A 26958-nucleotide genomic window follows, 5' to 3' on the forward strand; every position below is an offset into this window, starting at 1 on the left:
ATTGCCAAGACTGCACAGATAAATCCAGGGAACATATTGCCTAACTGTTCCCATCAAAAGTTAAAAATGCCTTAATATAATTACCAGTTCTTATGGAACTGCAGCCCCAAACTAGTGACCTTTTATTGACACCACACCAAAATCAGACTACTTGTGCGAGAAAGGGTTTCATAATAGTAAATTTTGCAAACACACACACACACCACAAAAACTAAGGAAGCCAATAATTAAAAACATAAGGGAGTTCACAACATAATTAAGCTCAAGACAACCGCAAAAAAAAACTTTAAAAGTTCACATTTTTCCACAGTGAGGTGGCAGTTACTCCTACTTCTGCTTGAAATTTGAAAAAACCTGAATAATAATTCTAATTTGCACAGACAGCCAATTCACTCAAGACTGTCCCATTAGTCAAAACAAAAACTTAAAATAAAATGGAGGTGCATGTAATGAGATGCTCCTGGGCGGGTCATCAGCAAGGGCAATCTGGATCTAAAAGCAAAAGTCTCTACAGCTTGAGCTAAAAAAAAATCCGTATCTGTTAACTAAAAGTCAGTAACTGAGTTGTAAATCTCTATGTGGTCCAGCCAATAGAAAGGAATATAGCACCACACTGGGTACAAGTTACATGCTCCCACTGGCTGAGGAAACTTTAGAGGTCCACCCAGCTCAAATTCCAATAGCGGTCACTACTTGTAATGTGATTTCGCAGGTAGGTTTCTGACGGGCGGGGAAGATCAGATCTGAGACATTTGGATTCAAGTAGTTCAAAGACTGCAGCAGACTTATAAACGTCAGTGATCCAACTACTAGAGGAGGACTGCACAGCACAAGAGTAAGCCGGGGTTACATAAGATCTGGAGATCTGCCATGAGCAGATGAAATTCTGATCTCAATTTATGACTGATAAAAGTCCCTCAAAATAGGATAGACATGTTTCTAACCGTTAACCCTTTCAATCTACAATAGCTGAGCTGAATGGAGAGTTTTCCAAATATTATCACAATGGGGAAAGGGGAGAAGGGAAGAGTGGAAGAGAGAGGGGATTTAAATTTCCAGCTCTTCTAAAGCTGTGTAATACATGGTACCTATCAGCTTTACAAAAATGCTCACTGTCACCTCAAATTTCTTAAGTCTACTTTTCATGTTTATATTTAAATTAGCTTAAAATTATTTCTGGCGGCTTTGGAGCCATGGTATTTTAGAATAGAAGTTGTCTCTAAGTGAGAAAGAAATTGGAAGTAAAAGCTTTAAGAATGTAGGTATCTAGTTAGACACACTCAATAATACTTCATTCACTGTTTCATAGTTGAGTTCCTCTCAGAATATGAATATCAGAATCTTGTATTGCAAGGATTTGAATTTTATAATGCGAGACAGCAATGCAAATTCATTAATAGTTTAGGCCAGAAACACATTACTCACAGTAAGGATGGTTGAGGGGTCTGTCAGTTCAGTTACTGAGCCTCGAGACTTTTAGCTAAAACGTAATCTAGGTCTACTACATTTATCTGAAGTCTGGTTTGGTATCTTATGTGAAGCCGTTTGAGAGTCATAGCCCAACTCTTAAAAAGCCAGTGTTCGCATTTATGGCTGACTTAGTACAACACTTCCTCAGCTCTCGTCCCCTAACGCCCCTACTCTACTTCCTCTACATTGATGACATCTTCATCATCTGGACCCATGGAAAAGAAGCCCTTGAGGAATTCCAACATGATTTCAACAATTTCCATCCCACCATCAACCTCAGCCTGGACCAGTCCACACAAGAGGTCCACTTCCTAGACACTACAGTGCTAATAAGCGATGATCACATAACCACCACCCTATACCGGAAACCTACTGACTGCTATACTTACCTATATGCCTCAAGCTTTCATCCAGACCACACCACACGATCCATCGTCTACAGCCAAGCTCTAAGATACAACCACATTTGCTCCAATCCCTCAGACAGAGACAAACATCTACAGGATCTCTGTCAAGCATTCTTAAAACTACAATACCCACCTGCTGAAGTGAAGAAACAGATTGATAGAGCCAGAAGGGTACCCAGAAGTCACCTACTACAAGACAGGCCCAACAAAGAAAGTAACAGAAAGCCACTAGCCGTCACCTTCAGCCCCCAACTAAAACCTCTCCAGCGCATCATCAAGGATCTACAACCTATCCTGAAGTATGATCCCTCACTCTCACAGACCTTGGAAGACAGGCCAGTCCTCGCTGACAGACAGCCCCACAACCTACAGCAAACACTCACCAGCAACAAAAACACCAACCCAGGAATCAAACCCTGCAACAAACCCCAGTGCCAACTCTATCCACATATCTATTCAAGGGACACCGTCATAGGAACTAACCACATCAGCCACACCATCAGGGGCTCATTCACCTGCACATCTACCAATGTGATATATGCCATCATGTGCCAGCAATGCCCCTCTGCCATGTACACTGGCCAACCGGACAGTCTCTACGCTAAAGAATAAATGGACACAAATCTGACATCAGGAATGATAACATTCCAAAACCAATAGGAGAACACTTCAATCTCCCTGGTCACTAAATAACAGACCTATAAAAGTGGCAATTCTTCAAAAACAGACTCCAATGTGTAACTGCAGAACTGGAATTAATTTGAAAACTGCACACCATCACATTAGGCCTGAATAAAGACTGGGAGTGGTTGGGTCATTACAAAACCTAAACCTCATTTCCCCCTACTGTTACTCACACCTTCTAGTCAACTTTTTGAAACGGGCCACTCATTTCCACTGCAAAAGTTATTTTTCCTCCCTTGGTATCCTACTGTTAATTGAATTGTCTCATTAGCACTGACCTCCCCCCGCCCCCCCCACTTGGTAAGGCAACTCTCATCTTTTCATATTCTGTGTATTTATACCTCCCTACTGTATGTTCCACTCCAAGCATCTGATGAAGTGAGTTTTAGCCCACAAAAGCTCATGCCCAAACAAATATGTTAGTCTCTAAGGTGCCACAAGGACTCCTCATTGTTTTTACACATTAATTAGGCAATCTTGGTTATTTCTTCTCTATTATACTACATTAATTGCAACCAAGGCCAAGGACTGAATGGATATCAAACACCGAACTCATCCTTGAACAGTGAGCCTTTTCCTAAACTAATGTAGACCACGTGTGTCATGAAGGTCACTTGTTGATCTGAGTTATGGTTTTGAAAGGTGTAATCTGTCTTCATGCCACCTTAAGACAAAGACACTGACAGAAGCCTCTTAAGGATGATTCACTACCTTACACATCAGCAAAGGGGAGTGCAGTAATCATCAAAACTGAAACAGAGAAGATATATAAGGAATTTGCCCACTGGCAGCAAAATTAGCCCTGAAATGAAGAAGTGGCCAGTAAAACAGTACTCTAAGATTCAGTAATACAGGAGTAAGGGGACTCATTTACAACTTCGTTGTCCCTTTGACCCAACTGCAACAAGACCGCAACCAGCTCCACCTGGGTCTAAAGGACAACAATATTGTAACAGGATCCCTGACTTGGCTGTATTTGTGGTGTGGACTGGTGTTAGAAAACACAAATCTCTTTGCCTATTCAAAAAACAAACAAACATCGTTCAACTGAACAATGGAATTATCCTAAGCAAATAAGTTATTTAATGAAGCTGCAGTATTGTGAAAAACTTTCCAAAGTAGTATTACATTTATAATTGAAACAACTAGTTGGACACAAAAAGATAACTCATCTACATGTTGTACCAATGTTCAAAAGTTTTAACCTCCATTAAAGGTTAAAACTATTTGTTGATTTTAACTTTGATGTTGAGCGTTTATAATACGTTTAAAGTAAAAATTATTTTAATGTACTTAATTTAAAAATAACTTAATATGCAGATAGATTATTGTAAATCAAGGGAATGTAGCTGAGACACAGCGGACAAACTACCGTAAACTGCAAGCTGCTGAACAATGCACAAAGTTCACATAATTAATTTTAAATGTACTTATCAATGTAAAAATTGTTTTCTAGTTCTTATCTACTTAAACTTATAATTTCAAAATAAAATTTTTAGAACTCCACCAATGCACTGTTACTATAAGATAATCAGCAAAAGTTAAGTACATTTTTAAACATGTCAACTATTAATCATAAAACCAGAATGTACCATGTTTGACAAAATGAAACACTATGTCTCACTTTTCAAAAGGATGTATATTCATAACAACTATTAATAGTAAAATAAATATGAAGACCAAATCCCATACCATATGTCCTTCAGCACGAGCTTTGTTTTGCATAGCTTCCCTCTTTCGTTGCCAGAATTCTTCAACTTGTTTTGCTCTTTCTGCTGCTACCCATCCTCTTTGCCTGAGTAATTGGAACATATGCCAATTAAAAGTTTCTGAATGCCACATTCAAAATGAATGTATTTACATACAATAACAGGAGAACAAAGAAGTCAGCATTCTGTGAAGGCACCATCTAATAGCACCTTTTACCAGCCAAAAACAAAACACAGACATTTCACAAAAGGAAGTTGACAGGAAGCTCACTTGGTTTGTCCCCACTTTTGAAAAAGCAATTACAACCCCCAATGTTTTCCATCCACACAGTGGGGTCTTACAACTTGGCTAGTGAGGTTATTTTTACTAAAGCATGAAGTTATTCCAGAGGTTCTCGAATTGTGGTGTGTGAATCACTATCAGTCCACAGAATACTTGAAGATGGTCTGCAGACTGCTGGCTGATCACTTGGCACTGACTGTTCCTTATTTCCAGCTGCTAAACTTCATTAAAAGACAGCCAAAGATACAATACTTCAATGTGTAAGCACAACTGCTGTAGTTGCCAAGGGGTGTTATGCAACTGCAAATGGGAGGTGGTGCATGCAAGTCCAACTGGGAAAGGAAAGGGTGTATGAGAATCTCCGTATTAAGATGTGGTCTATCCTGTGGTAAAGTTTGATAACTACTGTTCACTTCAGATTAACTGATTTGTGAGATAAAGAAATTCTGCCTCAATGCTATATCAGTCAATCATGTTAGCTTATATTACAAATTTTGCAGCACAGGTGTTTTCCCCAAACAGGAAACTACTTTTCCAAAGACTAAAAATAAGACAACATGGCTGTGATGGCAAAGGCAGCAGCCAGAAACTAAGATATAGAAAATAACAAAATATTTTTTAAAGAAAAAAGTACAAATTTAGACAAAAATGACAAAATGTATAATGTGTATAGTATCAATCTGGTGATTTATCACACATTAGAAATGTTAAAAAGGTGAATGAAATAATGTTGTAATGCAAAGATATTTCAGTTTTATTCCTGAGGATTTTACAAGTGAATCTATTATGGTTGCACCATGTTTTCCAGTTGGGTTTCCATTTCTCCCTCATTCCTCTAAGCTACCTAAGGCTGTAATATCAAACTGCAAAATGTCAGGTTCCATCACCCCTCTGTAACACTGTTTTCTCTGTTGGCAGACAGGCTTGAAATTATGCCACTGGAAACAATAGTGTTAGTATAAGTCCCAAATTTCATTATTGTTTGATGCAAGACAAAGTAATATCATGCCTAGAAAACTGTCAAGTAGACTGAATATAAATTACATAATCAAAGTACATATCTAGTGTCCAACAGCACCGTGTACAGCCAAATAAGTGATTAACATACAATACCAGAGAAAAAAATAAACCTTGTTCCATTACAAAAGTAACCATCTTGAACTCCAAAAACCATGTGGTATAGTTCAGGCTTTTTGAAGTTTTAGTGCACATAAAGATTACTTAATGTATGCTATAAGCATGATGAAAAAAAACTAACTAAAAATAAATGTCCTTTTTGTGAGGCTCTGGAACTACATGTAGCCAACCAGAAGAAGCTCTCAGAGTAGCACCCGTGTTAGTCTGTATCCGCAAAGAGAACAGAACAGGAGTACTTGTGGCACCTTAGAGACTAAAAAATTTATTAGAGCATAAGCTTTTGTGGGCTACAGCCCACTTGATTGGATGCACAGAATGGAACATATAGTAAGACGACATTATAATATATATATATATATATTATATATACACACACACACAGAGATAAGTAGGAAGTTACCATACAAACTGTGAGAGGCTAATTAGATAAGATGAGCTATTTTCAGCAGGAGAAAAAAAAAAAAAAAAAACTTTTGTACTGATAATGTGTAATGACCCAGCCACTCCCAGTCTCTATTCAAACCCAAGTTAATGGTATCTAGTTTGCATATTAATTCAAGCTCAGCAGTTTCTCATTGGAGTCTGTTTTTGAAACTTTTCTGTTGCAGAATTGCCACCCTTAAATCTTTTACTGAGTGGCCAGAGAATTTGAAGTGTTCTCCTACCGGTTTTTGAATGTTATGATTCCTGATGTCAGATTTGTGTCCATTTATTCTTTAGCGTACAGACTGTCCAGTTTGGCCAATGTACATGGCAGAGGGGCATTGCTAGCACATGATGGCGTATATCACACTGGTAGATGTGCAGGTGAACGAACCCCTGATGGCGTGGCTAATGTGATTAGGTCCTATGATGGTGTCACTTGAATAAATATGTGGACACAGGTGGCATCGGGCTTTGTTGCAAGGATAGATTCCTGGGTTAGTGTTTTTGTTGTGTGGTTGCTGGTGAGTATTTGCTTCAGGTTGGGGGGCTGTCTGTAGGCAAAGGACTGGCCTGTCTCCCAAGATTTGTGAGAGTGATGGGTCGTCCTTCAGAATAGGTTGTAGATCCTTGATGATGCGTTGGAGAGGTTTTATTTGGGGGCTGAAGGTGACAGCTAGTGGCGTTCTGTTATTTTTTTTTGTTGGGCCTATCCTGTAGTAGGTGACTTCTGGGTACTCTTCTGGCTCTGTCAATCTGTTTCTTCACTTCAGCAGGTGGGTACTGTAGTTTTAAGAATGCTTGATAGAGATCTTGTAGATGTTTGTTTCTGTCTGAGGGATTGGAGCAAATGCGGTTGTATCGTAGAGCTTGGTTGTAGACAATGGATCGTGTGGTGTGTCCTGGATGGAGGCTGGAGGCATGTAGGTAAGTATAGCGGTCAGTAGGTTTCCGGTACAGGGTGGTGTTTATGTGACCATCGCTTATTAGCACAGTTGTGTCCAGGAAATGGACCGCTTGTGTGGACTGGTCTAGGCTGAGGTTGATGGTGGGATGGAAATTGTTGAAATCATGGTGGAATTCCTCAAGGGCTTCTTTTCCATGGGTCCAGATGATGAAGATGTCATGAATGTAGCGCAAGTAGAGTAGGGACATTAGGGGACGAGAGCTAAGGAAGCTTTGTTATAAGTCCTCCATAAAAGTGTTAGCATAATGTGGGGCCATGCGGGTACTCATAGCAGTGCCGCTGACTTGAAGGTATATATTGTCCCCAAATGTGAAATAGTTGTGGGTGAGGACAAAGCCACAAAGGTCAGCCACCAGGTTTGCCGTGACATTATCAGGGATACTGCTCCTGATAGCTTGTAGTCCATCTTTGTGTGGAATGTTGGTGTAGAAGGCTTCTACATCCAGTGGCCAGGAGGGTGTTTTCTGGAAGATCACTGATGGATTGTAGTTTCCTCAAGAACTCCGTGGTGTCTTGAAGATAGCTGGGAGTGCTGGTAGCGTAGGGCCTGAGGAGAGAGTCCACATAGCCAGACAATCCTGCTGTCAGGGTGCCAATGCCTGAGATGATGAGGTGTCTAGGATTCCCAGGTTTATGGATCTTGAGAAGCAGACAGAATACCCCTGGTCGGGGTTCTTGGCATGTGTCTGCATAGATCTGTTCCTGTGCCTTTTCAGGGAGTTTCTTGAGCAGTGGTAGAGTTTCTTTTGGTAATCCTCAGTGGGATCAGAGGATAATGGCCTGTAGAATGTGGAGTTAGAGAGCTGCCTAGCAGCCTCTTGTTCATATTCCAACTTATTCATGATGACAGCATTTCCTTTGTCAGCCTTTTTGATTATGATGTCAGAGTTGTTCCTGAGGCTGTTGATGGCGTTGTGTTCAGCATGGCTGAGGTTATGGGGCAAGTGATGCTGCATCCGATGAAGTGAGATGTAGCTCATGAAAGCTTATGCTCAAATAAATTGGTTAGTCTCTAAGGTGCCACTAGTCCCTTTTCTTTTTGCTTTTCCACAATTTCAGCCCGTGCATGTCAACGGAAGCAATCTACGTAGAAGTCCAGTCTGTTGTTTTGACCTTCAGGAGGAGTCCACACAGAATCCTTCTTTTTGTAGTGTTGATAGGAAGGATTCTGTGGGTTAGTATGCTGTTCAGAGGTGCGTTGGAAATATTCTTTGAGTCAGACGTCGAAAGTAGGATTCTAGGTCACCACAGAACTGTATCATGTTCGTGGGTCCGGAGGGACAAAAGGAGAGGCCCTGAGATAGGACAGACTTTTCTGCCAGACTAAGAGTACAGCTGGAAAGATTAACAATATTGTTGGATGGGTTAAGGGAACCAGTGTTGTGGCTCCTTGTGGCATGTAGTAGTTTAGTATCCTTTTTCCTTTGTAGAGAAGCAAAGTTTGTTATAAATGGCTTGTCTAGTTTTTGTAAAGTCCAGCCACAAGGAAGTTTGTGTGGAAGGTTCGTTCTTTATGAGAGTATCCAGTTTTGAGAGCTCATTCTTAATCTTTCCCTGTTTGCTGTAGAGGATGTTGATCAGGTGGTTTCGCAGTTTCTTTGAGAGCGTGTGGCACAATCTCTCAGCATAGTCTGTGTGATAAGTAGACGTTAATGGATTTTTTACCTTTCGTCCTTTTCGTACGATGTCCATCTGTTTGCATTTGGAAAGGAAGATGTCTGTCTGTATCTGTATGAGTTTTTTCATGAAGTTGATGGATTTCCATTCCATACAGCTAAATTCAGCGCCTTTCATAATGACAGGTTTGAGAGTAGCAGCCGTGTTAGTCTGTATCCACAAAAAGAACAGGAGTACTTGCGGCACCTTAGAGACTAACAAATTTATTAGAGCATAAGCTTTCGTGGGCTACCGTCCACTTCATCGGATGCATAGAATGGAACACACACACACACATATATATAATATACACACACACACACGTTGGAAGTTACCATACAAACTGTGAGAGGCTAATTCGTTAAGATGAGCTATTATCAGCAGGAGAAAAAAGCTTTTGTAGTCTGAAACCACTTAGTTGACAAGAAGGTGTGAGGATACTTAACTTAAGGAAACAGATTCAATATGTGTAATGACCCAGCCACTCCCAGTCTCTATTCAAACCCAAGTTAATGGTATCTAGTTTGCATATTAATTCAAGCTCAGCAGTTTCTCCTTGGAGTCTGTTTTTGAAGCTTTTCTGTTGCAAACTGAATCTATTTCCTTAAGTTACGTATTCTCACACCTTCTTGTCAAGTGTCTACATGGTTTCAGACTACAAAAGTTTTTTTCTCCTGCTGATAATAGCTCAACTAATTAGTCTCTCACAGTTTGTATGGTAACGTGTATGTGTGTGCGCGCGCGCTTACTATATGTTCCATTCTATGCATCCGATGAAGTTGGCTGTAGCCCATGAAAGCTTATGCTCTAATAAATTTGTTAGTCTCTAAGGGGCCACAAGTACTCCTGTTCTTTTTGCAGAAGAAGCTTGTTTATAATCATATATTGCATACAAATATCTATATTTGACAAGCAGAAAGGTTCACTCAAATATCACTAGTAATATGAATTTGTAATCATTTACATCCACAGTGTGTGGTACAGGAATGGAATACATTATACAAAGACAATAGTTTTAAGATCTAGTGAAAGGCTTTGTTAAACTACATAAGGTTTTTCAGTCACTCAGATATGTGCATGAACTAATTTAAAAATAAATACAACTGAACTACTGTTGTTCTTTTAGCTAGTTTCTTGCTTTAACCAACCATCCTACTCTTATACCCTTGCAGTTCACCTTTAATTGAAACCATCACACACAAGGGAACTATTACTAAGTTAACTAGTGTAATGCTTATAGGTAATACATTGAGTATTTCACACATTTCTGACGATAATATCATGGTTTAAGTCCAAAGATGATCCAATTTATAAATGAAAAACACTCTGAAAAGGTGAGATCTAGAAGAAATCATATTCAACCCTATTCTTTCCCCACCCTGGTTGGCCTTAATTTCTTTAAATCTTTATGGCTCAACCTAGACTTGAAAAAATAGGTAATGTTTGAAACCATATTAGTTAACATGCGATGTTTAATGGACATGTTTTTAAGCACTAGTGTAGACAGGGTTTAAACCTTTAAAATATTTTGGCTGGTCATATTCACACTAGTGTTTAAGAATACTGGTTAAAATATGTTAGCTAACATGTTTTAACCAGCATTTTTAAAAATACAATCCATTTTCCTAGCCTAGACATGGCCTGGGGAGAGGGAGGGGGGAATCGAAGAAATTAAGTCCGATGGTGGCAGATGTAGCTGACTAGATGCCCACTTACTGGGTGTAGCAGGAAAAACGTTAACTACATCACAAAGGCTCAAGTTACTGCATAGGAAACAGTAACCAAAACAGTGAATGTCATTACCATCATCATCATGGCAAATCCCAAAAGGAAATGGCCTCTTTCCAGAGCAAGCACCACCCAGTTCAACCTCTGGCAAAAGTGCAGTAGGTGATCTTGGAAGTACATTGGAAAGCTTACTGTGACACCGAAACTCCTGATTCCCAACATGGTTGCTGGCCATGCAGTGGCACTCTGATACATATGCTTTGAAATTCAGCTGTGTTGCACTATCTAATAAAACATCCATACAAGAAAGCTGCTGGAACCAAACCAGTGCTAGTGGAGGAAGTTGTTGGGTTCGGCTTTATTTTTGATCTCCTCCTGCCACTTGATACAAAGCAGCTGATGAAAACAAGAAGAACTGCAAACATCAATCTGGTGTTCTTCAGCCTTGCTCAATGCCCATGTTTCACTTCGATTCTAACACCTGAATACACTCTACATTAACACTCCTTTGATCTAGAGTTATTTAATTAAATGTAGAAATAATGTAATAGCAAAAACTACATGATATAGGCAGATGAAAACAATACAATCAACATCTCCTTTCATTTCTATTAACATACGAATGAATTAGTTTGAATGCACACTAACACTTAACACTTCTTTGATGTTCACATACAAGTGAATTGTCCAGAGACTATGACATGCGCTGGCACCTGGCCTATCAGCCTCAAAGAAGGTTCCCTAGAGATGTGGACTGTGCCGTGGTGGAGTGGGCATGCAGTTTGTCAGGTGACTGCTAGTCCACTGGTTGGTAACATGATCTAATGTACTGGACAATCCAACTAAATATTCTCCACGTAGAAATGGCTTGTCCTTTGACACTCCCCGTGTAAGAAAGATCGAGCCTGGGTGACTTCCAGAAACATTTTGTTCTGTCCTGGTATAATAAAATGGCTCTACATACATCTAGGGTACACAATCTTTGCTCTGCTCTACCAGCATGACACCTGGGAAAGAATACAAGTAACTGGATGATTTCATTAGTGTGGAATTCAGACACCAACTCTGGGAAGAAATCTGGGAAGTGGTCTCAGAGACTCGTTTCAGCGTAACAGCCGTGTTAGTCTGTATTCGCAAAAAGAAAAGGAGTACTTGTGGCACCTTAGAGACTAACCAATTTATTTGAGCATAAGCTTTCATGAGCTACAGCTCACTTCATCGGATGCATACTGTGGAAAGTGTAGAAGATCTTATTATATATTATTATATATATAAACCTGGAAATCCTGGGCACCCCATCATCTCAGGCATTGGCACCCTGACAGCAGGATTGTCTGGCTATGTAGACTCCCTCCTCAGGCCCTACACTACCAGCACTCCCAGCTACCTTTGAGACACCACTGACTTCCTGAGGAAACTACAATCCATCGGTGATCTTCCTGATAACACCATCCTGGCCACTATGGATGTAGAAGCCCTCTACACCAACATTCCACACAAAGATGGACTACAAGCCGTCAAGAACACTATCCCCGATAATGTCACAGCTAACATGGTGGCTGAACTTTGTGACTTTGTCCTTACCCATAACTATTTTACATTTGGGGACAATGTATACCAATGTAGATCAGCGGCACTGCTATGGGTACCCGCATGGCCCCACAGTATGCCAACATTTTTATGGCTGACTTAGAACAACGCTTCCTCAGCTCTCGTCCCCTAACGCCCCTACTCTACTTCCTCTACATTGATGACATCTTCATCATCTGGACCCATGGAAAAGAAGCCCTTGAGGAATTCCAACATGATATCAACAATTTCCATCCCACCATCAACCTCAGCCTGGTCCAGTCCACACAAGAGATCCACTTCCTGGACACTACAGTGCTAATAAACGATGGTCACATAAACACCACCCTATACCGGAAACCTACTGACCGCTATTCCTACCTACATGCCTCCAGCTTTCACCCTGACCACACCACACGATCCATCGTCTACAGCCAAGCTCTGCGATACAACCGCATTTGCTCCAACCCCTCAGACAGAGACAAACACCTACAAGAGCTCTATCAAGCATTCTTACAACTACAATACCCACCTGCGGAAGTGAAGAAACGGATTGATAGAGCCAGAAGAGTTCCCAGAAGTCACCTACTACAGGACAGGCCTAACAAAGAAAATAACAGAACGCCACTAGCCGTCACCTTCAGCCCCCAACTAAAACCCCTCCAACGCATTATTAAGGATCTACAACCTATCCTGAAGGATGACCCAACACTCTCACAAATCTTGGGAGACAGGCCAGTCCTTGCCTACAGACAGCCCCCCAACCTGAAGCAAATACTCACCAGCAACCACATACCACACAACAGAAGCACTAACCCAGGAACCTATCCTTGCAACAAAGCCCGTTGCCAACTGTGCCCACATATCTATTCAAGGGACACCATCACAGGGCCTAATAACATCAGCCACGCTATCAGAGGCTCGTTCACCTGCACATCCACCAATGTGATATATGCCATCATGTGCCAGCAATGCCCCTCTGCCATGTACATTGGTCAAACTGGACAGTCTCTACGTAAAAGAGTAAATGGACACAAATCAGATGTCAAGAATTATAACATTCATAAACCAGTCGAAGGACACTTCAATCTCTCTGGTCACGCGATTACAGACATGGAAGTCGCTATTTTACAACAAAAAAACTTCAAATCCAGACTCCAGCGAGAAACTGCTGAATTGGAATTCATTTGCAAATTGGATACAATTAACTTAGGCTTGAATAGAGACTGGGAGTGGCTTAGTCATTATGCAAGGTAGCCTATTTCCCCTTGTTTTTTCCTACCCCCGCCCCCCCAGACGTTCTTGTTAAACCCTGGATTTGTGCTGGAAATGGCCCACCTTGATTATCATACACAATGTAAGGAGACTGGTCACTTTGGATAAGCTATTACCAGCAGGAGAGTGAGTTTGTGGGGGGGGAAGGGGGGGAGGGGTGAGAAAACCTGAATTTGTGCTGGAAATGGCCCAACTTTATTATCATACACATTGTAAGGAGAGTGATCACTTTAAAGAAGCTATTACCAGCAGGAGAGTGGGGTGGGAGGAGGTATTTTTTCATGATTTTTGTGTGTGTATATAATAAGATCTTCTACACTTTCCACAGTATGCATCCGATGAAGTGAGCTGTAGCTCACGAAAGCTTATGCTCAAATAAATTGGTTAGTCTCTAAGGTGCCACAAGTACTCCTTTTCTTTTTGTCTCAGAGACTGTTATTATGAATGATAGTATAAGATTTATAGTATAAAATGGCTCTGCTATCTGGGTTTGCATTCTCCAACTTCTAGCAGACGTGATTGTCAAGAGGAAGGCCAATTTCATAGAAAGAAAGGGTAAAGGGCATGTAACCACAGGCTGGAAGGGGACATCCACCAGCTTCAAAAGGAAAAAGTTAAGATCCCAAGTTGGGGCTGGATTCCTGACAAGTCAGAATAGCCTCAAGATGCTCTTCAGTAAACTGTTTGCCAGAGGATGAAAGAAAATTGGTCACAGGTGAGTAAATTGCAGAGATGGCCACCAAGTGAATCTGTAGTGAGCTTAGCAAGTGACCAGAGTTAAAGTGCAGGAAATAGTCCAGAATCTATTGTATTCCAGTATGCAGAGGGGAAGACTGATGCTGTAAAGCTCCATTTGTAAATCTAAAGAAGTACATGGACCTAGTGGAAGTTCTCCTGCTATTAATAGGGATTTTCTAAATGTCCTGTGAGCAGACCAACTCCACTAGTGTCAGCCAGCCAGCATCCATGCTACCAGGTGGAGAGCACTCATGTTTGGGTGCAAAAGGTCATTTGCCTCGGCCACAACAAGGCTACGAGGATTACCCTGGTTTTCTCTTGCTTGATCTTCTGCAGAACACTGGGAAGCAGGGGGATGGGAGGGCACGTATTTAGGCCCTCTATTCAAGAGGAGAAAGGCATCCAAAAAAAAGCTGGGACACTTGTTCTGGTTTCCCAAAGAGGTCCTTGTGGGGGAGTCCCCCAGAAGGTTAAAAGTGTCCTGAAGGATCCTTGGGTGGCACAACTACTTGTGGTTGTCACAGAAATGCCTGCACAGGCCGTCTGCCATGTTGTCCACTCCTGGGAGATGGCTGACAAAGTAATGTTGTGTGACAAAAACCCAGAGTTAAATGGCCTCTTGGCATAAGACAGCTGCCATGTTGTCAGACATCACCAATACAGATCGGCACCAAATGTCCGGAAAGAAGGCTGTGCATGCTGTGGGTATAGTCATGAGTTCTAGAACACCAACGTGCAGGGCCCTTTCTGTATGGACCACAGGCCCTGAGTTTTAAAGTTCCCCATTTGAATCCCACATCCAAGCAAGGAGGCAACAGTTATGATAGTCCTTGAGGGTGAAATGGGGCTGTAAAGAAAACTCTTGCAAATGTTGCACTGGTCCTTCCCCCAGTCCAGTGACTGAAGGACTGACAAGGGGAGATGCTGTGACAAATATCTTGAATAAACCCTGCTGAATTTAAGTATTTTAGGAATTCATTGTATTAAAAATGCTAAGTGTTTATGTACTACTGAGGGACTGTACATATTTCCAGGGGGAGAGGGACTACAGCCCTCCAGGAACTAATGAAGGTGGGTGTGGTTAGGCAAATTCAATCGATTTTAACACCTCCAGAGGGCTACCATTTGTAGAGAGGCTCGCATATGCTGGTTTAAACTGGATTCTTCATGGGCCAGCAGACAATACCCTGAATTAAAACTGACCCAGGGTCTTCTTTCTGATCCAGCACATGGACAGGACCTGTGATCCAAGGGAGGCACCAGTCAGGGAAGGGATAGATCTTTGGCCCATTTGGGTGCTTGTTTTGAGCTGAATCTGTGATGCACTTGTAGCTACAGAAAAAAAAAAAAATCTCAGTGAAGTTTGAAGGACTAACCACACAACAAAGCCCTGGTTGGTTGTAGTTGGAGGAGGGGGTGATTTCTGGTAAGTTTATTAGCATGCATTTATTGTTTTTAATATGTTTTCTCTGTAATGATTTTATCTTAAGAGGACAAGTGCTTGCATAGAAAGAACTGTGTGGTAACTTAACTGTTGGCATTACATAGTTTACCATCTCCGACAGAAGCAAATCAGGCCTACTTAGACAGTCTATCGTTTGGAGAACAACAGCGTAGTCAGGGAACTGTTCAATCTGGAAATACCCCCGTCACAAGGGAGGAAGATGCAGGACTCTGCCCAACAGAGGTGATGGCTGGATGACCCAGGGGGAATAGACTTTCAGTTGCTCTGAACTAGGATAACCTTGACTGGATGGCATCTTCTTGGCCAGAAAGCCAAGGACAGTCGTGCTGCAAGTGGCCAGAAGCAGAGCGCAGTGTATGGGATAACAAATACATATGCTGCCACGAGACCAAAAGCCTGAGGCAAATCCTTACCCATGTGAGGGGGTGGGGACTGCAGGTGGGAGCAGATATAGTATTTTATATGAAATCTGTCATGTTGCAGGTTGGCAGTCACAAGACCTGTGTTGAATACAGTCCCAATGAATTCTATTTATCAAGCAGGATTTAAATATAAGCTTCATTTTGTTCCCAGAGGTCTAGACAAGTGAACAAGTGTAGGATGGACACAATGTGGGTCTAAACTTGAGACTGCATGTGGCCCCTGACGAGCCACTCAACCAAGTATGGGAACATCTGAAGCCCACCCTTGTCAAGTGAGCTGCGACCACTGCAAGGCACTTCGTGAAAACACAAGGTGCTGTTAAAAGCATGAAGGGCAGATCCCAATATTGGTAATGTTTGTTGTTCAACACATACCTCAGAAAACACTTATGTACTGGGGGAATCACGATGTGGAAGTCTGTATCCTTGAGGTCAAGAGAAACTACTTGTCCTTCTGGACCAGAAAGGGAATGATGGATCCAAGGGAGACCAACTTGAGCTTCATAAAAGTATTGAAAGCTCTGACATCTAGAGTCAGACGGAACACCCTGACTTCTTGAGAGTAAAGAAATACCTTGACTCGAACGCCCTTCCCCTGCAGTGAGGGGGAACTTCTATCACACCCAGACCCAGAAGGGGCTATGCTTCATGTTGAAGCAGAGTCCTGCGGGAGGGCTCCCTGAAGAGGGTCAGGAAGGAACTGGATAGCACAGCCTTTCTGGACCACATCCAAAACACAACCATCTGGAGGAGATGTTGGATCAGGTCTGTTGAAAGCAAGACAGACAGTTGCAAAAGGAAGAGAGGGTAAAGAACACAGAATAACTGATATGCTGCCCCCAAGCACCAAGTCAAATATGCTACCCGGTTATTGCCATTCTGGGAGTTGTAATGAAGAAGTTGCCCCCTCTCCCCCGCAGATTTCTTTCTCAAGGGCCGCTGTCTGCATCCCTGGGCTTTGAGTGTTGTGTACTGGAAGAAGGGCCGATGTTGAAAGGTAGAGACTTTTCCATAGGGGTTGGCACCAATAGTCCTGGTGTGAGGCTAGATCAGTACTGGGTTTTGGCAACAGCCATAGATTCACCAAGAAAAACAAGATCAGTTTAACTGATACTGCAGAGCCCCGACACCTGCCTGGAGAGGATTGGCAACTTCCCTGTAAGTCAAAAGACAAGAGGGAACCACTTCTTGAAAAAGGGGGTGCTCCTCCCATAGTCATAGGGGGCACCTGGCGCAAAGATGGGGGCAACAAGGTTACTGAATCCAGGAACCTTAGTGGAATCAGAGGAGGGTACAGTTCTAAAAGGTATAGTGGTGCCAGGCCTAGCAAAGTAGTCTTAGGTGAGGATATGCCTGGCTGGTACCAGAGTAGAGCTTCTGCCCAGTACCATGGTGGCCACTCCAACGCCTTGGTACCAAGGACACTAAAATGACCACGGACGCAGTTGCCAGAGCTTCTAGTATGTGTGGTTCTGTTCTGCTAGTACAAGCTCCAATGCTCAAGGAACATTTTTTAAGTTTTGAAGCACATTTAATGACCAACAGGCTGGTGGTCTGAGGCCTTGCAGTCAGATCTGGAGAGGGTAATTTTCACCTCTTCTCCTTAGAAGACATACAACTTGTCTCTATGCTTTCTGGATGAAGAAGGCATCAGCTTGGGAAAGTCTTAGGCAGATGCCAGGGCAGAAGTTGAAGCCCTCTGGACTTCAAAAGCCTAGACACTTGGAGTCCAGGGTCATCACTGCTCCATAACGAACACCCTCTGGCGTGCCTCTCTCGAGTACTGGCTCTGCTTTGAGAAGGACCTACAAATTTCACAGCGATCCGCAACATGCCCCTCACCAAGGCAGAACAGAAACCTCACAGGATGAGCAGTTCTTAAAGCCCAGGGATTTTCCATGGTCAGCCATAGTAGGCAACATCACCAGTGACCAAAGAAGAGGGCTCTTCTTCCTCTAAGGCATCCTGAAGAGGTAGGTAACTACTACAAAAATCGCTGTAGGAAAAAAATTGTTGGAGGGAGTAGTTCCAACAAATACCACTGGTGGTAGAGAATGAACTGTCTCTCACAGGAAAGTTCCACCCTTTACACCTTCACAAAGTGTACAAGGAAGGGAAGGGCACATGCATCATCCCATTAGATACCGCTGATTAGAAATTTCTTCTATGTGCTTGCACTGGATATACATTCAACTAATATGGATATGGACTAGCTCTCAAAGAAGAACCACATCTGTCTTTCAAGCACCCTCCAGCACCTGCAATGATGCTGCCCAAATATCTGACACTTGCTACATACTTGATGTCCTATCTGGGCAGGTTAATACAGAGCTGGGTGTAAACTGGAGCTGGAGGCTGCTTGCTAGTGGGGAGGAGGAGCTGGAGGGTTCCCAGAAGCTGCAGTTCAGCATCCCCTGAAGGAAGGAGGCAGAGTTCAGGAAACTCCACACAAGTCTGGGATGCAGCATCAGGCTGCTTCTCCCTCTGGATCCTTGGGCTTTGGAGGTTAGGGGGTGCGGGTGTCTGGCCTTGGGGAGGCCCCCATGACTGGGCACTGGGTGGGGGGCATGGCTGGCCTTTGGTGGGGAGAGGATGCAAGTGTCTGGGCTGGGTGGGGGCCCACAGCTGAACTCTGGGGTATAAGGGGTGCATGTGAGTGTCTGGGCGGGGGAGATGACTCTGCAGCTGGGCTTTAGGGGGTAAGGGTGTCTGGGCTGGGGGGAACCCACAGTTGGGCTCTGGAGAGGGAGGGATACGGTGTCAGGCCCCTCTGCTGGTCTGAGGCGGAGGGGGCGGGGCAGAGAAACGGGTTTCTTTAACTCTACTGCTGGGGAAAATTTTTTGTATCTGTATTGTTACAGACATAGTTGCTGAGACGTATTTTGAAATAAATTACGAAAATAATTGAAACTGGCCTGATTATATAGTGTTATTTTGACAAAATAAAAAATGTGGAATTTTGAAGAATTTAAAAATATTGTGTCTAGAATTTTTAGTTTTTTGGCACAGAACTGCCCCAGCAGTATATCAGTCACTGCAGATATTGAATGATGGTGACAGAACACAGGCTTGCCAGACTCCAGTGGAGATAGAAAACCATGCCACCTATCTGCTACTGACTCAAAGGCAGATTTCCATTCCCTTATAGGCTTCTTCCCTCAATGGCACGATCTTCCAAGGGACACCAAGTCACCTCATCACATCCCACAAACTTGCTCAATGCAATGAATCAAAGGCCTGACTGAAGTCTATAAAAAATGTTGCACAGAATTTATTAAATTCAACCATCTTCTCAAAGCACTGCATCAAAGTAAAGATCTGGTCAACAAAGGAACACCCAGATCTAAAGCTGCACTGAGTATCCCAGCACTTGCCATGAAGTGCATTGTTGATTTGAGACATTAAGACAGAAGTAAAGTTGGTCCCAGGGAAGGTAAACAGCATAATCTTTCTCTAGTTCAGTAGTTCTCCCACTGTTTACTGGTGACCCCTTTCACATAGCAAGCCTCTGAGTGCGACCCCCCTTATAAATTAAAAACACGTTTATATATATTTAACACCATTATAAATACTGGAGGCAAAGCGGGGTTTGGGGTGGAGGCTGAGAGCTCATGACGCCCCACGTAATAGCCTTATGACCACCAAGGGGTCCCGACCCCCGTTTGAGAACACCTGCTGTAGTTGCTCTTTTCAGCCTTATTATTCTTTTTGAACAGAGGCAAAATAGCCCCCTTCTTCCAGTCATCAAGGATGAAGATAGTGTGCCAGATGGCCTGGAAGAACATATGCAGTCACGGTACAATAGTCTTAACTGTCTTCCACAATTCAGAGATAGTGATTATGTGCTAATACACAAAATGGTAAATGACTTCATTAAACAGAGATTTTATAATATGATATTAATGTTACAAATTTTAGGACTGAAAAGCCAGAAAGGCAAAGTTAAGACTGCATGTGCAAGCTTAACTTTGTCCCCTTAGACATATGGATGATGATAGTTCGAGTTAGGTAATCACATATTTTTCAATACAATACAGTAAAATTAGTTATCTAAAGATTGACTCGTTCTCCAGCTCAATCTTTGTCCTGGTATTCCTCCTATCCCCACCTGTTGCTACCCCTCAGTTTTATCTCTGGGCGGGAATTAGGTTCTTGGGGACATATTTTTCAGCCCTTCCTCCCTGCAGCAGCTGTTTAGGTAAAGATGTGGGAGAGGATTTCGCCCTGTCTACTTTGGCAAGGGAAACTAGGTTAATGAACTATGCCTGAGCACTGTTCTTGCTAAAAAGACACTGTCACAACTGAGTGGTATAGACATAGCCTTTGAGGTCATACCAAGCAGATCTCCTAGGAAAAAGAAGGGTAGCATAAAAGAAGCTCAACTTGGAAGTGGGCATTTGTTTTAAAAATGTTTACACTAATTGAAGAAAAAAAAACCCCACACAATTTTAGTAGTAATGACAGCACTCTTCCACAATTCAAGAACATTGTTACCATACAATGACATACCCTCTTTTTAGCTATATTACCCGGTCTTCCCATTTCTGGTCAGCAGTGTTGGAAAGCTACTCTCATCCCCAGCCTACTCCGCCAAAGTCTCCTCCTGAGCAACATGCTTTAAGCAGAGCAACTGGAAATACAGTAGTGGAAGCAGGCTAGTGGTGAGTTTTGTAAGACTTCCACACTAGAGAATCAAACAGGTCAGGTAACAGGAAGAGTTGTGAAAAGGAGGGAATGCCCCAGGACAGCTGGTAGAGAACTATGGACTATTGGACTATTTTAAATATATATATATATATATATATATATATATATATATATATATATATATATATGAGGCTTATGGGTTAGTCCAGGCTGTCATTTCATTAGTAGTTTATATTTTGGGTCTTTAAACCAAAAGCACAGCACTCTTAAAGGCTGCTAGTAATTAGTTACCTGACTACTTTTTTAACAACCATTAACAACTTGAGTTTACCGGAACAAACCGTCAGCATATATAGTAGCTAGATTTACTAATGATTTCACCCATAAGCACTGGAAGAAACGGTAGAATCGGCTGCAAGATAAGATACATAAACATACTGGCCATCTTCAGTGGGAACTAAGGCACCAATGGTTTTAAAAGGGTTATGCATTCTGTGAGAAACCAATACATGAACAGACAAAACAGCTTCAATGAATAAAGATGGTTTTTAAAAGTGTCTAGGATTAAGCTAAACACAACATAGGACAAAAATCTAACACGTAGGGATGCAATCACAGATTATCACAGTCCAACCTGTTTGCATTGGCTTGTTTAGACACCTCCTTCAATCTTTTGATTTTTTTCCTAATTGCATCAGCATCTGGTAAATGGTGATGACCATCAGGCCCATTAGGAAATCCTGGACGTACTCCAGGTGGAACTCCTCTGTAGATAAATATGTACAGTAACTTTCATTACTTTCATCAAAGCAGAGCACATGCAACTCTAATGGAAGGTAGTCATACCTTTCAACAGCTTCCCGACTTCGTATTTCTGCTCTCCATCTGGTTTCTCTCTCCTCACCTACTTTAATATTTTCCTTTTGCTGTTGCATCTGGTCAAAGATAGCATGGTAGTGTTCATACTGTCCTCTGGCAGGCACAGGGGAAGGCCCAACACCTCCTCCACCGCCAAAAAAGGGTGCCTGGGAATTAAAGAAATAACTCTCATACCCTTGTCCTAATAAGCCCTGGCAGTGTCCACTACTCTTAATAAAACAACAACAAATCAGTATTTCTTCCTGAAGTTTAATATGCCCAAAATGTACCTGTTTTAACACAGAGTAGGAGGATTTAAACTTACACTCAAGTAACATTAATATTGTATTTATTATCCTCTGTCAGCAGTTAGATTATATGTGCTATATCTATCACATAACAGTATTGCTGACCCTCTACTATAAAAGGAAATCATCCCATTTCAAAATCGATAAACTACACCAAAGACTAAGTCATTTATCACAGTGAAGGAACTGAATCATCAAGAAAAGAGGGACAGTGCTATCATTATAAAAGTAAAAGAATGGTAAAAATCAGCGCCTCTCATATGCCTTTTTCTTAAAATAAACCCTGTTTTTCATTACAGTCTTCACTTTTGGTTTAACCGTGTGCATATTCTGAAAGTTTGGTGTCTGTGACACGCAACAGTTATTTTATTGTGGATAAAGTAACTGGAATCACTGGAATCCCAGAATGACATGAATTCTTTCCTGCAGTTATTAGACAAAAAGGCTCCACTTATATTACAATTAATATGCCAGTTATAAAGACACCTTTGGAGTTCTTGCTGCAAAGAATACACATGAGTAGCTTTAAAGTTGCAGGTCATGTGTGAAACTGGCAGCAGTTTTCAATATTTCTTTGCAATACATGGGGATATCTCCCTAATGAAAAACATCACACCAATATAACATTTCTACAGTGAATTTCTACTGACAGATCTATAAAACACTAGTATTTCACTGACGAAATTATCAGTTTCTAAATTACTTAAAAGATTTGTGCTCTAGAGCCAATGTAGAAAATTACTGCTGTCAGTGGCATGTGATACTATTACTACTAATCCTCGCTCCCCATAGCTTGCGTTGCTTTCCCCTCCTACAAATCTCACCTCCTTCTCCCATCACAGATGCCCAAGTTAATCGTCCCATCTCCTTCATACCCCACATTTTTCCCAATCCTTACTCTCCTCCTTAACCTCTTATTCTCTTCTGGCTCTTCCCCCTCAAAATACAAGCATGCTTTATTCTCTCCAATCCTAAAAAAGCACACCCTTGACCCCACTTGCCTCTCCAAATACTGCTCCATCTTTCCTCTCCCTTTCATCTCTAAGATCACTGAACATGCTGCTTACAATCAGTCAGGAGTTCCTCTCCTCCAATTTCATCCTAGACACTTTCCAATATGGCTTCTGTCCCTTGCACTCCACTGAAACTGCTCTTGCCAAAGTCTTAATGACCTCTACCTAGCTAAAGGCCAGAACCAGTACTCCATCCTCATCCTTGGCCTGTCAAGCCACTTCTGATAGTTGATTATACTCTTCTTAAAATCTTCTTCTCCCTTGGCTTCTGTGACTGTCCTCTGCCGGTTCTCCTCTTACTTCTCCAACTGGTCCTTCAGTGTTTCTTTCTGATTATAACCCTCATCTGGTCACAACTTTTTGGGGAGGGGGGCGGGGGGGGGGGAAGAGGAGGAAGAGGGGAGAAGGGGGGTGGTTCAACAAGGCTCTCTCCTCGGTTCCCTTTTCTCCTCCATTTACACCTTATCTCTTGGCAATCTCATCTGCAGACAAAAATTCCAACTATCCTCTCTATGGATCACTCTCTCTACTCTAGAACTGTCTCATAGTCAAATTAAAATCTAAATTAATCCAAAATCTTGTTAATGTCTAGCAATCAGCTCACACTCAACATGGCTTAAATAGAGCTGCTAATCTCCCCTCCCCCTCCAAGGCTTCTCCACTAACTCCTTTTTCAATCACTGCGGACACCACCACCACCTTCTTGCCGAGAGGCAGGGAAACTATGGATCATAGGTCACGCCAGGCCCGCGGGACCATCCTGCCCGGCCCCTGAGCTCCTGGCCCAGGAGGCTAGTCCACGGCCCCTCCTCCGCTGTTCCTCCTCCCACACAGCCACGCGGCCGCGCAGACAACAGGGCTGCGAGCTCCTGCCACTCTGAGCGGCATGGTAAGGGGGCAGCGGCGGACTGCAGCAGGGAGAGGGGATTGGGTGGTGAGGACGTTCTGGGGCGGTCAGGGGTCGGGGAACGGCGGGGGGGGAGTGGATAGGGCAGGGGAGTCCCAGGGGGCCTGTTGGGGGCAGGGGTTCTGAGGAGGATAGTCAGGGGGTGGGAAGTGGGAGGGGGTGAACAGGGGGCAGGGGCCAGGCTGTTTGGGGGGCACAGACTTCCCTACCCAGCCCTCCATACAGTTTCGCACCCCAATCTGGCCCTCGGGACAAAAAAAGTTTGCCCACCCCTGTTCTTGCCTATCACCTGGGCTGTATCTTTGACACAAAAAACTCTCTTTAGGTCCTCTCACCCAGGCTGTGTCTAAATCTTTCAGATTCTTTCTGCATTACATCTCTAAAATATAGCCTTTCCTATCCATCTTCACAACTAAAATGCTCATCCCACCTCTAATCTCATGTTTTGACTACAGCAACTACCTTTACTTTGTTTTTGACAAATGCAATCTTGCCCCTCTCATATCCATTCAGAATATCATTAGAAAGACCATTTTCCTAGCCCATCATTTTGAACACATCACTTCTCTCTGTATCTCTCCACTGTCTCCCTCCAAGACCCTCAACCATCATATCAAATCTGATGCCGCTGTGTCTATCCTGATTGGAATATTACCAAAAAGCATGATGGAGCTGACAGTCTTCTTGGATATCCTAATATGTTCTTGCATTGGTCAGAAGAGCTCTGTTGATACAAATATAAGGAATATGTAGTGATCTTGTATCTGGAGGAAGAAAGAAGAGGAAGAAATTGCTTCCTTTTAAAAGTGGGTGTATATCTCCATAGTGATCTGAATGAACGTTGAGTCTTTCAATGAATAAAGAGACTCATCCATTTTAGCACTGAACAGATTTTGTCTATCAAATTGATCATCTTCAGTAACTGACTGAACTTCCTTAGGCAAGCAACCCTGATGCTGACAACCATGATGCACATCTCAGAACAATAGCTGTAGCCACTGAATGGACATTGGTATCAGCTGCATCCAGTGCAGCCTGAAAGGTTTCAACAATTAGTCAACCTTCACACATAGAATTTAGGGATAAGGCTAGATCAAAGGGCAGTTTTTTCCTAAAATTAGCAGACTGCCCCATTGAAGGGGGACAGACTTGACAACTTTTTCTTCCAAAGACATCTAGTCTCACTGGTTCTCTCTTTCTTCAGGAGTTCACTTTCCTATTTGTTTCAGTTTTTCTTTGGCAACACAGACAAGTGAAGATGAAGTCAGATGAGTGTAAAAATACTCAAAACCTACGGTGGGCAGTTGATTTCTACCAACAGCATGTTCTGAAGTAGTTGCAACCAAGCCAGCACTACCCCAGAAGTCTTTGCCAGATCTAAAATTCCTGCATTTGTAGAAAGAGCAACTCTGTTATATGCCAGTTGTAAAATATTTAAAAAAAAAAAAAAAAAAAAAAACAGTTTATATGTCTTCTCCTGTACCATTTTCAATGGGATTCGCAGCATTTGTGTTATATGTTTCAATACTTTTTGAAAGGTTTTTAAATCGTCCATTGCCGTAAGTACAGAAGATGAAACAGTGTCTATCAGGTGAAGGAGAAGAAACATGTGGGACTCCAGATGAATCTTCTTGAAGAACCAGAGTTTTCTCACCACTAGAGTTCTGATGTTCTTCTGTTTCCATAACCAAATTATGAGAATTATGAGACACTTGGAGTAAGTGATTTAAAATGATTCCCCACATGCTAGGGGGAAAACTTGTCCTGAATACTGTGCATATTGAGGCCATGGTGGCCAAAACGGCCAAATCTGTAGACCAAATGGATAAGATTCACTCAATTCAGAGGAAACCAAGAATAATGAGGTTCATTTATACTGTCTTGTCTGGTTTTATTTTATTCATTTGTTTGCTGACCTGCTTTCCTCTTACGTGAAGGACTCCTGACAGACTCCGAGGAGGAGCTGGACTCAGAAGACAAAAGCCCCTCCGTTGATCGGGTAACAATTGGAGATTTGAATATCTGGGTAAGACTTCTGTTCTCATTCTCGCCGTCACATTGCTGGAGATAAACTTTCAGTACAGGTACCTGAGATCTTTCTCAAAGAGATTTTGGTGGCACAGAAATAGGAGAAGTCTCTTATAATGGAAACTCATACTCTGAGGTGATCTTAAGATCCAAAAAAGACAAACAATCCTTTCAGACCTGTGAAACCCCTCTTTAAGGGTATCTGTGCTGAGGGATCTGGAGCCTCCTCTAATTGCTTTGAAGGTGCTACTGAAGATGAAACTGACAGCGCCAAAAGCAAAAGATTCCAAGCGAGATGGTGCTGGAACAGACAGTGATTGATGTACCACCGCCAACATAGCCAGTGATAGTAACTACCATGTCACAGGCTTAGCATAGTTATCTTTCCAGTCTCTTTGTAGATGTGGCACTTAAGCTCAGGCACTGAGTACCATCAGTGACGCCTTTAGAACATAAAAACATAAGAACACCACAGTGAGTCAGACCAATGATCCATCTAGCCCAGTATCCTGTCTTTTGATAATGGCTGCTGCCAAATCTTTCAGAGGGAATGAACAGAACAGAACAACTTCAAGTGATCCATCCACTGTCATCCCGTCCCAACTTCTGGCATTTGGAGGTTTAGGGATATTTATAGCATGGGGTTGAATCCCTGACCATCTTGGCTAATAGCCATTGATGGGACCTATCCTCCATGAACTTATTGAATGCTTTTTTTAACCCCATTATAGTTTTGGCCTTCACAACATTGCCTGGCAATGAGTCCACAGACTGTGTGTTGTGTGAAGTCCTATTACCTTTTGTTTTAAACCTGCCACCTATTAATTTCATCAAGTGACCTCTAGTTCTTTTACTATGTTAAGAGTTAGATAACACTTTACTATTCACTTTCATACCATTCATAATTTTAGAGGCATCTATCATATCCAAGTTGAACAGTCCCTGTCTTTCTAATCTCTCTTCATATGGAAGCTGTTCCATACTTCTAATCATTCTTGTTGCCCTTCTCTGCGCCTTTTTCAATTCTAATATATATTTTTTGACACCAAGCATCCAGAACTGCATGCACTACTGCAGGTGTAATTGTATCATGGATTTGTATAATGGCATTATGATAGTTTTCTCTTTTCCTGTCTGCCCCTTTCTTAATGGCTCCTAACATTGCTAGCTTTTTTGCCTGCTGCTGCACATTAAACAGATGTTTTCAGTTAACTATCCATAGGGACTTCAAGATCTCTTGTTTGAGTGGAAAGAACTATTTCAG

The 26958-nt window shown here is 42.3% G+C and overlaps 1 protein-coding gene and 1 long non-coding RNA gene across 27 annotated transcripts in view; one reads left to right on the forward strand and one right to left on the reverse strand.

The window, feature by feature from the left end:
* Positions 1–26958, reverse strand: part of NEK1 (NIMA related kinase 1) — a 144313-nt gene that overhangs the window by 59465 nt on the left and 57890 nt on the right. For 19 of the 26 annotated variants that reach the window (XR_006290712.1, XM_037897511.2, XM_043545964.1 and 16 more), the window contains 3 exons: positions 21427–21605; positions 21215–21346; positions 4254–4356 (listed from right to left, as the gene is read on the reverse strand). Coding sequence is in view for 23 of the 26 variants with exons in the window: in XM_037897511.2 (XP_037753439.1) it covers positions 4254–4356; positions 21215–21346; positions 21427–21605 (414 nt within the window). In the remaining 3 variants the exon portion in view is untranslated. Of the gene's footprint in view, positions 1–4253; positions 4357–21213; positions 21347–21426; positions 21606–26958 lie in introns of those variants that run through there. The other 7 variants (XM_043545970.1, XM_043545969.1, XM_043545965.1 and 4 more) reach the window with 3 other exon arrangements.
* On the forward strand, positions 5912–26437 carry LOC122465699. The gene is made up of 4 exons (XR_006290715.1): positions 5912–5922; positions 14628–14631; positions 26009–26016; positions 26270–26437. It is a non-coding gene; the product is annotated as an uncharacterized LOC122465699 (long non-coding RNA).

This window comes from Chelonia mydas, chromosome 4 (genome assembly GCF_015237465.2).
Source record: "Chelonia mydas isolate rCheMyd1 chromosome 4, rCheMyd1.pri.v2, whole genome shotgun sequence".
Classification (NCBI taxonomy): domain Eukaryota; kingdom Metazoa; phylum Chordata; order Testudines; family Cheloniidae; genus Chelonia; species Chelonia mydas.